Raw genomic sequence first — 14,371 nt, forward strand, 5'->3', positions numbered from 1 at the left:
TTGAGGTAAACACAAACACGACACAATTATTAAACTTGTCAAAAACTCATTTATTTCATGTTATTTTCAAGTTGTGCTATCATATCTTGACGAGAATTACTAAAAGTATCATCGGTGTCTAGCATTCTCCTCAGTATCATACCGCTATTGATATAATTAAGTATCGGGTCCTATATAACTTACGAAAATAAAAAATATCGTTAATCAATTGTGGAATGCTACCTGTGGAAGATTGGTGTCCATAATATCTTGACCCATATTGCCAGCCTCAAATTATAGTGACCTATGTTATGGTACACCTTGAGTGTCTATCCTCTGATAAAGAAGTTCCATACTTAATTTCTTCTCATTTATTATGAAGATAAGTGTTAGGTATCTAATATCAAAGATATTTTTTTCTTTTAGGAATTGTTAGATTTTAATATATTGAATAAAATACTTTGCTTTTACTCTACAAATATTAACTTATCGATTCTCATCCTCTGAAACTTTTCTTTTCAAAAATTTTCTTTTGAATGATAAAAATGGTTGTAAATATTTTCATTAACCAAAAAATTAAAAAAAAAAATAGCAAACAAACAAACCTAAACCTTACATTTATTTTTATTATTTTAACAATGAACATATATCAATTTAAAATATTTATCCAATCAAGTGTATAATCTATCAAGTTATTAAAAAAAAGTGTATAATCTATCATAAATGTATGTACAGTTAAATTATGATAGCCCATAAAATATAAATACTTTAAGAAAATTGAAAAGCAAACTTTATCTTGTTGTGAAAAAATTAAATCTTAGAAAAATCATAAAAGGTAAGGGAAATTTCATTTTTAATGCTTAAAAAAATACTCTCTAACAAAATTTAGACTCCTAATATTATTTCCAATTTCTACCCAAAATATCCTCCCTTTCATTTTCTTTCTCTCTTTGTCTCTTTCTCTTTCTCTTCCTCACTCTCTCTTTCTCTTTCTCACACCACTGAGACACTCAAACTCAGACACTGAGACCACCAACCACCACCACTGAACCTCTTCTCCTCCACCACCGAACCTCCTCATCTAACTAAAACTTAATCCGACAACCCCCAAATCTTACCTACCCAAATCCTTCTCTCTTCCTCCTCCTCGGCTTCTCTCAACCACCATCGCCATTCGCCACCGCCCACCTAACCCTCCCCCAACCAAAAGCTCATTGAATTCGTATTTGTTTGAGACATTAGATGGTGGTGGAGGGTATGATTTGTTGGCCAAAATGGGATTATTGATGGGTTATCGATACTTTATCGATAGTTTTATCGATGGTTTTGTTTGCGCACTGCTTTTTTGAGGGCAAACAGAAATCATCGATAACTTATCGATAAATGCCATCGATAAACTATCGATAACCTATCGATAAATCTAATAAAAAAATCCAATAAAAAAAAATAAACACGAAGATGAAGATGAAGGCGAAGACAGAGGTTCGGGGCCTTTGGGTTTTTCGATGCTTGAGTGCTATGGAGGTCCGACCGGTCTTGGGCCTCTGGGTTTCGTCTGGGTTTTTGGGTAGATGAGGAGGTTCAGTGGTAGAGGAAAAGAGATTCGGTGGTGGTGGTGGTTGGGTGGTCTCGGTGCCTGAGTCTGGTTGGTTTCGGTGGTGCGAGGAAAAGCAAGAGAGAGTGAGGAAGAGAAAGAGACAGAGAGAGAAGGAAAATGAAAGAGAGGGTATTTTGAGTAGAAATTAAAAACAATAGCATTTAATTGTATAAATTAATTAGGAGTCTAAATTTTATTAGAAGGTATTTTTTTTAAGCATTAAAAATAAAATTTCTCAAAGCCAAACAATGGAGTCTTACATTTACTTCTCTTAATAATATATAATTATTATGGTAGTAATTATACAATATAGTAATTAATTATATTTTAAAATATAAGATATGTTTAGAGATAAATTAATTCATAATATTTTATTTGATAAAATTATTAGTAATTATATTGGAAAATAATAATTTTTAGCATTTAATATTTAAATTTTTTAATAATTACACAATTTATATAGGGTATTAGAATTAGAAAGTGTAATAAAAACCTTTCAATTATCTCTAATATATATAATGAGAGTGTAATTATGTGATCAGACAAGCTCGCAAAAATGTGTAATTACTTTCAATTATACTCAATTTTAATACTCAATTGGCATCTCAAACGTGCCTTTAAATTTACAATTAACGTGTTGTATATTACCAATTTAAAAATTTATTATTTATTTATTTTTTTTTATTTTGGATAGTGAAGTTTAATGATATTTGAGAGTAAAGTATAATTTAATATTTATTTTGCATAAAATTTTAACATTTTTTAGTAAAATAATTAGTAATTACACTATAAAATAATATTTTTTAGTAGTTAATATTTAAAATAGAAATTTTTTTAGTGATTACATACTATAATTACACTCAATTCTCGTAGAGGCTATGAGAATTAGAGTGCAACATGGAACTTCTCAATTACCTTCAATTACACATTTATAGTGTAATTACATTTACATTGTTAAATAAATATGTCAAATTATGTAATTACTTCTAATTACATCATGACTTCTCAATCAAACTCTAATGTGTGTGAGGATTGGCATGTTAGAAATATTAGTGCTTTCATATATATATATATGTGTGAGAATAATTTTAACACGATAAACACCAAGTGACAAGTAAATTTCTCTTACCACAAGCACTTAGGGAAGAAGAAAAATGAAAATAGATTTTTAGATTTATCAAACCTTTAATTTCTAGTAAGGTGCTCTCAATGATAGAAACTCACAAGTTTTCTCAAAATAAAACCCTTAGGGCGGGCTAGCCCTGAGGTGAGATGAAGGAGGAAGTCGCCTTAGGCCCCCTACCGATCAGGGTCCCATTTCGAAAAAAAAAATTTAAAATATAGTTAGTAATAAAATAAATAATAATACTTTTAATGCTAAATATGTGTTGTAGCCTAGTAGTAATTTGATTAGTTTAACAATTAAGAGGTTGAGAGGTCAAATGTCAATAGCCTCACTTTTTCAATGGGTCCCAATTTTTATTTTTACCTAAGACCCAAATTAACATAAGGTCGACTTGCCCTTAGGTCCATATTTACAGTGTTTAGGAGGAACCAAACTTTAAAATTCAAATCCTACTCACCCAAGGCTCTTACCAAACGTGTAGAAAAGATTTTAAGATCAGAAGAACGTTGAAATAAAAAGTGGAAATTTCCCTCATCGATGCTTTCGATTTCATCACGTTTCTTGCAAAAAGAGCTCCAAGCAACATATCGCCTAGAGCAAAATACGCAAACCCTCGTATTACGTTAAAACACATCACAAAATTCCACAATTACTGTTTGGGCAATATATCATCTGGTTTGTATTTTCAGCTCAAGTTTTTAGGCTCTAATCTCTTCTTCGAAATGTTCTCCAATCTAATATTCTCATGTAAAATAAATTATTTCGTTTCTTTTTACTAGAAACTTTTTTCACATTCTTTCATAACTTTTAAATGTAATTAATCTTTTAAATACATATTATTAAAGTTTAATTCATATGTTACAATCTTAATTCATATTAATATATAACACATGGCATTTTAATCTAATATTATATTATAGGTTGAAATCAACAAATATTATAACATGACATAGTTAAAAGTTCACTAGGTACTATTTAGTATTTAGTACATGTTTAAGTTCATGAGTATGATTTAGTTCATATTAAAATTTAGTAGACAAGATTTAGTACAAGAACAATCAATATGTCAATAAAATTAAATGGAGTTGGACAGAAAAAAATTACTAAAAAGTATCACTGATACCTAACATTCTCTTCAGTATCATACTACTAGCTATTAGTATAATTAAATATCAGATCTCGTATAAATTAAAAAATAACTTTTACAAAATAAAAATATTAAACACTAATACTCAATAATAATTCAAATAATTAAATTAAACAATGTAAATAGTAAAAAAAAATTAATGCCTACAAAATTATTACATATTAAAGTACACAATAAAATGCAAAGAAAAACAAAAAGCACTTCAGTCCACTGTACTCTTTCCTCTGTTTCTCTCTCCAGCTTCGCTTTCTCCGATTGAAAAGGAGAAAACTTTCTGTTAAGTCTCTCTCTCTCTCTATAAATAACAACCCTTTCTTTCTCCATCAAAGTTCCCTTCTTTTCCTCTCTATTCAAATCTTTTCTTAGGGTTCTTCCAGATCCCTCATTTCCAATGTAATCTACTACACTTTTCAATCCTACATTGTGCTTAATTACCTTCATCGTTGCATGCAATGCGCTTCAAATCATCAATATTTTTTTTTTTCATTTTTAATTCTGGGTTTTCTTCTTTTGGTGATTCTAGATCTCCCTGAGCTTGTCTTCGGAGTTTTCGAGATGTCGAAAACTGGAGCGATGGATCTCGCATCGGGTCTTGGAGGAAAGATTGAGAAAAGCGATGTTCTTTCGGCTGTTGACAAGTACTCTCTCTCTTTTTTTTTTCTTAATTTAAGTTTAATTATAATATTTTTTATGTTAATAACAATCTGGGTTAAGCTAATTTCATCATCAGTCACTAAATCATGGGTTAAAATCACATAATAATGCATTAGTGGGGTCAATCAATGGGATATTTAGGATCATTTTAGATGAGGTTACACAGCACATAATATGTGTATCTCTACCATAATCTATATATATATAAATGTAATTTTTATCTTGTGGTTCAGGTCTGAGTAGCAAAAGGTTATGTTCCAGAATTTGTGATTTGTTTTTTTTTTTTTTTGCTTACTACCAAAGAAAATAATAAAAAAAAAGGGACAGACTGACCAGGTGGACTCTGCATAGCTATGGCTTGGAGATTTCAAATGATTCTCAAGTGGATCTAGTCAATTATACTGTAGTTTGAACTTTTTTTTTATTTTCTTAATTATAATATTAACTGGAGTTAAACTTGTTTAAAAATTACTACAGCTAATTTTCGGGTCAAGTTATATTTTTGTTTTTTTTTTGGTGTGTCAAAATCTCTTTCAACCACTATTCAAGACCACCAAATACTTGGTATCCACTTATTTTTCTTCAGGCATGTGTAATAAATTATGAGCCAATTATCTCTGGATGTGATACATAACTAATTTTCTTTTGTGTGACAATTCTCATAAATAATTGCAAATAGTTTAATTTTTACCCTTTAAAATACTTATACTGCTTGACATATTTATACTAGCATTTTATTATGTAATTTTTCTGCAATTGACACTATAGAGAATTGCTTTTAAAATAATAATTGAGTTTGTAAATTTTTTCATCAGGTATGAAAAGTATCATGTCTGTCATGGAGGTGAAGAGGAAGACAGAAAATCTAACTATAGTGACATGGTAAGAAATGTTATTTACTTGCTTTAAGCATTAAAGCACATGCTATATAGTTATGCCTAAGCCAATCTTTGACAGTTGTGCTAAATATGTGTCTCTCAATCCTAAAATTAAAATATATATACATATATATATATATATAAATTTTGTATGTGCCAAGTGCAGAATCAAAAAACCCATATTGTTAAAATTTAACATGTCACTCAAAATTACAAAATTACCATCATGATGACTCGATGAATACTATATTTGATACTCTTAGAATTCAATTGTTTATGCTATATAGGATCAAAAGAGATATTTTGTGGTTAAAAATAACTCTTTTTAGTCTGTGTGCATTGGAGCACAACCATGCTATAGAGTACTAACTTTAAGATCAGCAAATATTTCTTACAAGTGCTTCCTACTATTGGTTTTGTGTTAAATATGACTACTTATTTAAGCTAACAAAAAGAAATTGAAGATTAAAGTATCTTTAGTACTATGATTATTTAACCTTGTTCTTTCATGGGGATTTCAGGTCAATAAATACTATGATCTAGTTACCAGCTTTTATGAATTTGGCTGGGGAGAATCCTTCCATTTTGCACACAGGTTACTCTTCTTTTTTTCAATTTTTTTCAGTTCATCATAGTTAAAAGCTCTAGTAACTGTTACCATTAGTCCACCATTCTGATTATACGTTTTTATTCATGCAGATGGAAAGGTGAGTCCCTTAAAGAGAGCATCAAGAGGCATGAACACTTTCTCGCTTTGCAACTAGGAGTGAAACCAGGACAGAAGGTTTGTTTTCTTTTATACGAAATGATAAAAATGAGAGGGTGTTTACCTCTTGTCATAAGGCTAAGATATAAATTCTCTATTATATTTCCTGTGTCTAGGTGCTTGATGTGGGTTGCGGAATTGGAGGCCCGCTAAGAGAGTTTGCTCGATTCAGGTAATTGCCCTTTATATTAGTATTAAATGCATTCATCAATGCTATAATTGAGGGATTACTTTATCTGTGCATGCTATGAGTCTTTGATTTAAGTGTTTTTTCAATGCTATAATTGAGAATGGCATATGCAATTTTAAAAGTTGGCGTTGGTTGCTATGATATATTGAAAAATAACATCATTTTGATCTGATACTGTTATTGCTGTCAATAAATAGCTTATCTAGTATGATATGCTATTTTTATTTGTGTGCTACTTTTCATTTTCAGACACAGATTTTGATAAAAATGTGTTCAAAGAGAGCTTAATTTCTAACTTTTCGATTGTTTGCTGTAGCTCTACATCAGTTACAGGGTTGAACAACAATGAATATCAGATATCAAGAGGAAAGGTAGGTGCTTGTTATGGTTTCAAGTAGACCTCCTTCAAAGATAGTATCCCTTGATTCGTGTATGAATTATCTTAATCGTAGTTGGTTTCATAAGATCAAAACACTTATTAAGAAAGGCCATGATGAATTAGTCTGCATAAATAAATAAAGATGGTTTGGATCTTTCAACGATGATTTTAGGTCTAGTACAATTTTCTTTATATGTTGTAAATGGTAAAATGGTTAAGTTTCAAGATGTTTTATTTACTAGATTGATTGTTACATAGGAATTGAACCGGATTGCTGGAGTGGACAAGACCTGCGACTTTGTCAAGGTTCGTTTAATTTTCCTTTTGTTTCTAATCATTAGGCATTTTATGTATATTTCGTATTTCTTCTGCAATCCTGAGTTTGATCCTTCTATTTCGATAACAGATGTCATTCTTAATTTCGATTATTGCAGGCTGATTTTATGAAAATGCCATTTCCTGATAATTCATATGATGCTGTTTATGCAATTGAAGCTACCTGTCATGCCCCAGATGCTGTATGTTATGCCATTCAACTTCTTCATTTTATTTTCTTTTCGTATCTGTTGGTTAAAAGTGGCTTCTTTTTTATATGATTAGTACGGATGCTACAAAGAGATTTACAGGGTGTTGAAGCCAGGCCAGTATTTTGCTGCATATGAATGGTGCATGACTGATGCATTTGATCCCAATAACCAAAATCATCAAAAGATCAAGGTAAGGATAACCCGAGCAGCAAGCAAATTATCTTCTCACTCTGACATCACTGCAGATATTAAAGACGGTAATTTTATACATATTATATGATACAGGCCGAAATTGAGATCGGTGATGGCCTCCCAGATATCAGATTGACAACTAAATGCCTTGAAGCTCTAAAGCAAGCCGGGTTTGAGGTTGGTTACAATTCTCTCTTCTAGACCCCATATTTGAAATCGAATTTGAAGATGCCTTGATGACATTTATTTTCTTTTTCTGTTTTGAATTCTTTGTGACAAAAGGTTGTGTGGGAGAAAGATCTTGCGGTAGACTCACCAGTCCCCTGGTACTTGCCTTTGGACAAAAGCCATTTCTCTCTCAGTAGTTTCCGTCTAACAGCTGTTGGCCGTTTTATGACCAAGAACATGGTAAGATTCTGTTATGTTGTTAGCCACGAAAGTTTGGAGCTTTACATATTGCTGTTATTCTGTTACACAGAGAATTGCATCATTTCTTGTGATTCAATCAAACGTGGAAAGCAGAATATAATTATGATCTTTGCTTTAATGTAATGCAGGTAAAGGCACTAGAATTTGTTGGCTTGGCTCCAAAGGGAAGTCAAAGAGTTCAAGATTTTCTAGAGAAAGCTGCAGAAGGGCTTGTTGAAGGTGGAAAGTAAGTTATCATCTTCTTCACTGTTCATTCTTTATTTATCGAAAACCAATCAATGGACTGAATCATAATTTCGGTTACTGTGTTTCAGGAAGGAGATCTTCACACCAATGTATTTCTTCTTGGCTCGTAAGCCAGAGTAAGATTAAGTCAGTGAACTTTCCTTGTGGGACTCAAGTGTGTTAGAATTCGGTTTCGAAAACTAGTAGATGACTCAGTGATTGTGTGTATTATTTCTAATTTTATCTTCATTTTGGTAGTCTCTATGGAGTTCATTTGCAAGTGTAGTTAATTTATTTGACCAACAATATTAGCTTTCTTTACTTTTGTTGGAAAAAAAAATGAAAAACTGTTGTGAAATAATGAATAATAATTTATGACCAATATGTTCCTCTAAATCAATTAATGCAAATTTTGCTTTGTTCAAAGAACTTGGTACTTTTGCTGACTCTGTCAATGTAACAAGTCTCCAACAAATCCCACTTTAAGACATTTGGCACCTGCAAGACACTTTTGTTGAAATCTTCTCACAGCTCAAGTTATTTTGCCAATTGGCAAAGTGATTCTTATAATAAATTAATTTCAGTAGGTGGTGCTTGAATTTAATTTATTAGTAATTATTTTCCATCACAAATTTTGATGATTACAACATTCATAAATGGATCTATTAGTAAAAAAAGTTAAAAGAGAAATTTTATGTTCACTCCTTGAGTTTTCGATATTCAGCTATTTAGACACACTATAAATGATGCTAAGCATGATCTAAGAATTCATATACTATTTTATTAACTATGAGTAAATATTAATTGGGTTTACATGAAATTTATATCCCCAACCCTAACTAATTGGTTTTGAGTTGGAAAGCCTAAAAAAGTACCATAATCCTCTTGCTAATTTAAGATTAACCCTAATATTTTAGGGTCAAGTATAAACCTAATCCTCTTTTGCTCAAAAGCATGAACTTAGATCCAAACAAAGAATAAATATGTATAAACAAAGACTTCGAATTAAGAAATAACAGTTCTTTATTATCAAATGAATGGTCTGAGAGCACAATTAGATTGCAAAAGGGGATTATAAAATAAATAAAAAATCAATCTTTATCATAATCTTCAATCTTCATCATCATGATAATAAACTCATTACTCAAAAATGTTTCCAATAGAACAATTAGAAATAAGTCACATAAAAATAAACTCTAAACCAAAAAAGAATAATTTTCTTTTTATATATATTTTTTTTAATTTTTAATTTTCTTCGAGAAAAATAGATCAAACAGAGAAAAGAATAAACTCCGTAGGCGAAACTCCCCCAACAGTCTTAGGTCCACAATGGCGAACCTGCACAGAAGAAGAAGAAGCACCACCGTCGCCGCTCACTTCGCCGCCGAATCCAGTCAAACCGGCGCCGGAGAAGAAAAGATGACCATTGTTATTGTTGTGCTGGTCTTCGACGTTAATCGGTGGATGATAATACATACGACTTGTCTGAGGACAATGAGAATAAGATCTCGCCACGATTCTAACTCCCTGATCCAAAATCTCGACGAATTTCCCCATTTTTCTTTCTCTTTCGATTACTTTACCTCTCTCTCTGTAAAAAAGAAAATGGAATTTTCTCGGATGAGAGAGAGAGAGATTGAAGAGGAGAAAGAGAAAGAAAATGTTTGGGAAAATAATTTTCAAAGAATGAAAGAATTTTTGGAGAAAAGAAAATGAATTGAATTTAGGTTTTCCCAAACGTCGGCGCCCATGAAAAAGGGAATGAGATTTTTGTGTGGTGATGATTTTGGAAGCCTACTATCGTCTCTTTATATAGTACCTCTTCCTCTCCTCCTTCCTCATCTCTTTCCTTTCACGTTAATTTTCTTTTATTTTCATTTCACTCCTTCTATTCTTCCTAAATTACATGAAAAGGCCATCTTTTTTTGGTAAATACCGTTTTAGACCCTGTGTTTTGCAAAAGTTATCAATTGGACTATTTATTTTGTTAAATGACAAAATAGTCCCTGTATTTTCTAAAATGGTACAAATAGGACCATAAATTGATTTTTTTGTCAAAATAAAACTTAATTATAATCCGATCTAAAAGTGTTATGACAAAATTATTTACATTTTTTGTATCTGTTCGTATTAGGAATTGTTTTCTAAGTTGATTATATTAAAAAAAAAAAGAGTTCCTATTTTTACTATTTTAGAAAATACAGGATCCATTTTGTCATTTAACAAAACAAAGGGTCCTATCGATAATTTTTACAAAACACAGGGTCCAAAATAATATTTACCCTTTTCTTTATAATTTAGGGTTTTTTTTTTTAATTTTTTTTCTTGATAATTAAAAAGGGGATTAGGTGGATCCATCCTATTCTTAGTTCATTTGGATTAAGTTAGAACATTGATATGAGGCATTAAGGTGCATAGTACTTGATGACATGATGTTTAGTGAGTTTTTAGAATTTTTATTAAATTAAAATAAGTGAGATTTGATATTGAATTGTACTAATAATGATATTGCACTAGACACTACATGTACTCTTTAGCAGTTTTCTAACCATGTTTAATATTTTCCAAAAGAGCACGGTACCCAGCAATTTTTATAGGTGGCGCTTTACGATTTATTAGTAATATTCTCTAAAAGTTATTTTCTTAGAGAAATACTAAAAAATACAAGTGGTGTCTAGCACCCTCTTATGTGTTAATATCGTCATTGGTACAACTAATTATTGGGTCCTATATAGTTTAATGTAATAACTTTTAAGAAGTATCGCAAAGCAACATGTCTAGAGGCGCTAGGCACCTACCCAATAACAATATTTATTTTCTTAAATTATATGAGACTCAATACTTAATTACACCAACAACTATATAACCTAGAAAAAAGTACCAAACACCAATAATATCTCTTTAACATTTCTCTTTCCAAAATTAGTACAATATCTATCTACTAACAACAATATGCCATGTTACAATGTACACCATTATATACATATAAAAAATCAAAAATCTAAATGACAAAAATAAATATTTTCTTACATGTTTCCAAAAATATGTATAAATTATATATCTTTTTAGTTATTGTCAAAATCTAGTTTTATGAATATAATTTTTTTCTTTCTTTTTCTTTTGCTTAAATTTCTTTTTCACATAGGTTAAACTCTTTTCATTTTATTTTCTTTTGAACCTTATTTATAAAGTTCTTGATCTCAAAAACTTATTTATATGTATAATAGTATTTTATTTTATTTTTGGCTTAATTTTTTAATATTTATATGTATTTCCTTAGATAATTAATATTGAATACATATTTGAGAGAGAATAAATTTGTGTAGAATTTCAAAGAGTTTATTTTTATTTTGATTTTTGATATCTAGTTATGACCATATTTTAGTCTATTCTAAAGTGTGAGATATTGCTGTCAATATTATATGGGGGATTTTGTGATATTTACTTGTGATCATAAAGTAAAGATTTTGCTATAAAGTTTGAAAAGGGACCTAATTAATTATCTATATTTGCACAAATATGTATATTAATCTTAATTAAGTATATCTAAAAAATGAACAGTTAATTAATGAGACTTAAAAAAGAATACTTCACTGTATTACAATTGTCATGTTTCTAAATTTGGATTTTTTATGAGTTATATTTGATGGAATTTCTATATATATATATATTTATCTATTTGATAACAAGAAACTTTAATCACAAATAACAAAAATTCAATTAGAGGTGAATCATACATTTATAAATCCACCAAACGAAAAACTAGCAAGTTAAGACAACAAATTAAATGCATCACCAAAATCATAATTGTCCTATTTGTATCATAGTGTAATTAAATATTAGATTTTACATATTTTAAATTTTTAAAAATTATTACAAAAAATTATTTACAAGACGTTTATCATCTCGTAATAGTATTAAGTACTTTTAGTACCTATACAGTAGTGTTAGACTATATATATAGTGTATGTAATATAGCATATACAAATGATATGAAATGCGGAAAATAAAATGAAATCATATCAATAATATATGCAATGAAAGGATCGATGTACCTCCAGCCATTGATCTTTGAGCTTCAATCCCTGCGATAGCTTCGGTATTTGAGTTCGGGCTTCCTCGCTCTCTCAACTTTCTTTAGATGGAATTTGCTGAATGAATTCAGAATGAGTGAGGAGCTCGGGGACCGAGACCCTATATTTATAGGTGAGATACTCCATCAGTATCTGCGCCACATTAATTGTCAGAATATTTTGACAATTAATTCAGGAAATCAAATCAGGTAATGAATATAGAAATCTGACCATATATAGAATATTACATAATTGATTTTGTTCAGATTCAATGAATATAAAATATTCATTTATCAGAAAATCAATTATTTATTTATTTCCTTAAATAGAAAATCATTTCCTTAATTAGAAAATAATTTCCATAAATAAAAATATTCTAATATTCTCCCACTTGGTCAGCATTTAAACTAAAATATTCAAACCCAACGTTCCTCATTATATAATAAACATACGAATCATAGCGACATGTCCTCATTATGAATCGAGTATTATCTTCCATGTATTACAATACATTTATTATATAACAATGTACTTTATGTGGCAATGTACTTAAGTGAATAAACCCTAAACCTTATGTTTATTCAGGTCCTCTGAAATTTTTCTCAAATGTAAAATTAAGATGCGCATAAATATGAGAAAAATCAAAATAAGAGTTTCATTAATAATAACTTTATTTGTACAAATTACATAAGGGAACCAAGTCCCATGTTCTCTACATGATCCTTGAATTTATGAGGTGGCAAGCCTTTTGTCATAGGATCGGCAATCATCAATTCAGTGCTAATGTGTTGAATGACCACTTTATTTTCCTTAACACGTTCTCTAATAGCTAAGTACTTAATGTCGATGTGCTTGCTTCGACTTCCACTTTTGTTGTTCTTAGCCATGAAAACAGCAGCTGAATTGTCACAAAACATCTTTAGCGGCCTTGCAATGGAATCAACCACTCTAAGGCCTGAAATGAAACTCTTTAGCCATACACCATGTGATGTAGCCTCAAAACAAGAAACGAACTCAGCCTCCATAGTAGAAGTAGCAGTCAAAGTTTGTTTGTTACTCCTCCAGGACACAGCTCCACCAGCAAACATAAACACGTAACCAGATGTAGATTTACGTGAATCACTGCAACCAGCGAAATCTGAGTCTGAGTAGCCAACTACTTCTAGATTTTCAGTTCGTTTGAACATCAGTTTGTAATCCTTAGTACCCTGAAGATACCTCATTACTTTCTTTGCAGCTTTCCAGTGGTCTATCCCCGGGTTACTCTGAAATCTTCCTAACATTCCGACAGAATAAGCAATGTCGGGTCTTGTGCACACCTGAGCATACATTAGGCTTCCGACAGCAGAAGCATAAGGAATGTTCTTCATTTGTTCTCTTTCAAAATCATTCTTTGGGCACTGGCTCAAATTTAATTTATCACCCTTCATAATTGGAGCAACGCTCGGTGAACAATCTTTCATATGAAATCTTTCTAAAACTCTGTTGATGTAGGCTTCTTGAGATAAACCTAAGATACCTCGGTATCTATCTCTATGAATCTTAATGCCTATGACATAGGATGCTTCACCCATGTCTTTCATCTCAAAGTTCTTTGAAAGAAATTGTTTCACTTCACGTAGCAACCCTTTATCATTGGATGCAAGAAGAATATCGTCCACATATAAAACAAGAAAACAGATCTTACTCCCACTTTCCTTCAGGTATATGCATTGATCCATGACATTCTCTTCAAATCCAAAGGAAGAGATGACATCATGAAATTTTAAATACCATTGACGGGATGCTTGTTTTAATCCATAGATGGACTTCTTGAGCTTGCATACCAAATCCTGACCTTCACTAGAGGAGAATCCTTCTGGTTGTTTCATGTATACCTCCTCCTCTAGATCACCATTCAGAAAAGCAGTTTTTACATCCATCTGCTCCAGCTCTAAATCAAAATGAGCAACTAATGCCAAGATAACTCTGAGGGAATCTTTCTTTGATACAGGAGAAAAAGTCTCTGTATAGTCAATTCCTTCCTCTTGAGTGAATCCTTTAGCAACAAGTCTCGCTTTGTACCTCTCAGTGTTGCCTAATGAGTCTTTCTTAGTTTTATAGACCCATTTACAGCCAATGGCTCTCGCCCCATTAGGCAACTTTACAAGTTCCCAGACTCTGTTGCACCTCATAGAATTCATTTCATCATCCATAGCATTGTACCACA

At 31.0% G+C, this 14,371-nt stretch overlaps 1 protein-coding gene across 2 annotated transcripts; it reads left to right on the forward strand.

Annotated features, from left to right (window-relative positions):
* The first annotated feature begins 3,979 nt into the window (after positions 1-3,979).
* Positions 3,980-9,871, forward strand: LOC115709304 (cycloartenol-C-24-methyltransferase). Of its 2 annotated transcripts, none has more exons than XM_030637378.2 (14): positions 3,980-4,242; positions 4,373-4,487; positions 5,319-5,385; positions 5,903-5,976; positions 6,081-6,165; positions 6,264-6,319; positions 6,654-6,708; positions 6,975-7,022; positions 7,151-7,234; positions 7,317-7,433; positions 7,529-7,612; positions 7,718-7,843; positions 7,993-8,090; positions 8,179-9,871. In XM_030637378.2, exons 2-14 carry the CDS (start codon positions 4,405-4,407, stop codon positions 8,228-8,230), a joined length of 1,029 nt encoding a protein of 342 aa, XP_030493238.2. In that variant the 5' UTR covers positions 3,980-4,242; positions 4,373-4,404; the 3' UTR covers positions 8,231-9,871. The 2 variants fall into 2 exon arrangements, with proteins under 2 accessions (XP_030493238.2, XP_030493239.2); XM_030637379.2 differs by having other exon boundaries at positions 4,030-4,125.
* Positions 9,872-14,371: the final 4,500 nt, after the last annotated feature.

Source organism: Cannabis sativa, chromosome 3 (assembly GCF_029168945.1).
Source record: "Cannabis sativa cultivar Pink pepper isolate KNU-18-1 chromosome 3, ASM2916894v1, whole genome shotgun sequence".
In the NCBI taxonomy this organism is placed as follows: Eukaryota; Viridiplantae; Streptophyta; class Magnoliopsida; order Rosales; family Cannabaceae; genus Cannabis; species Cannabis sativa.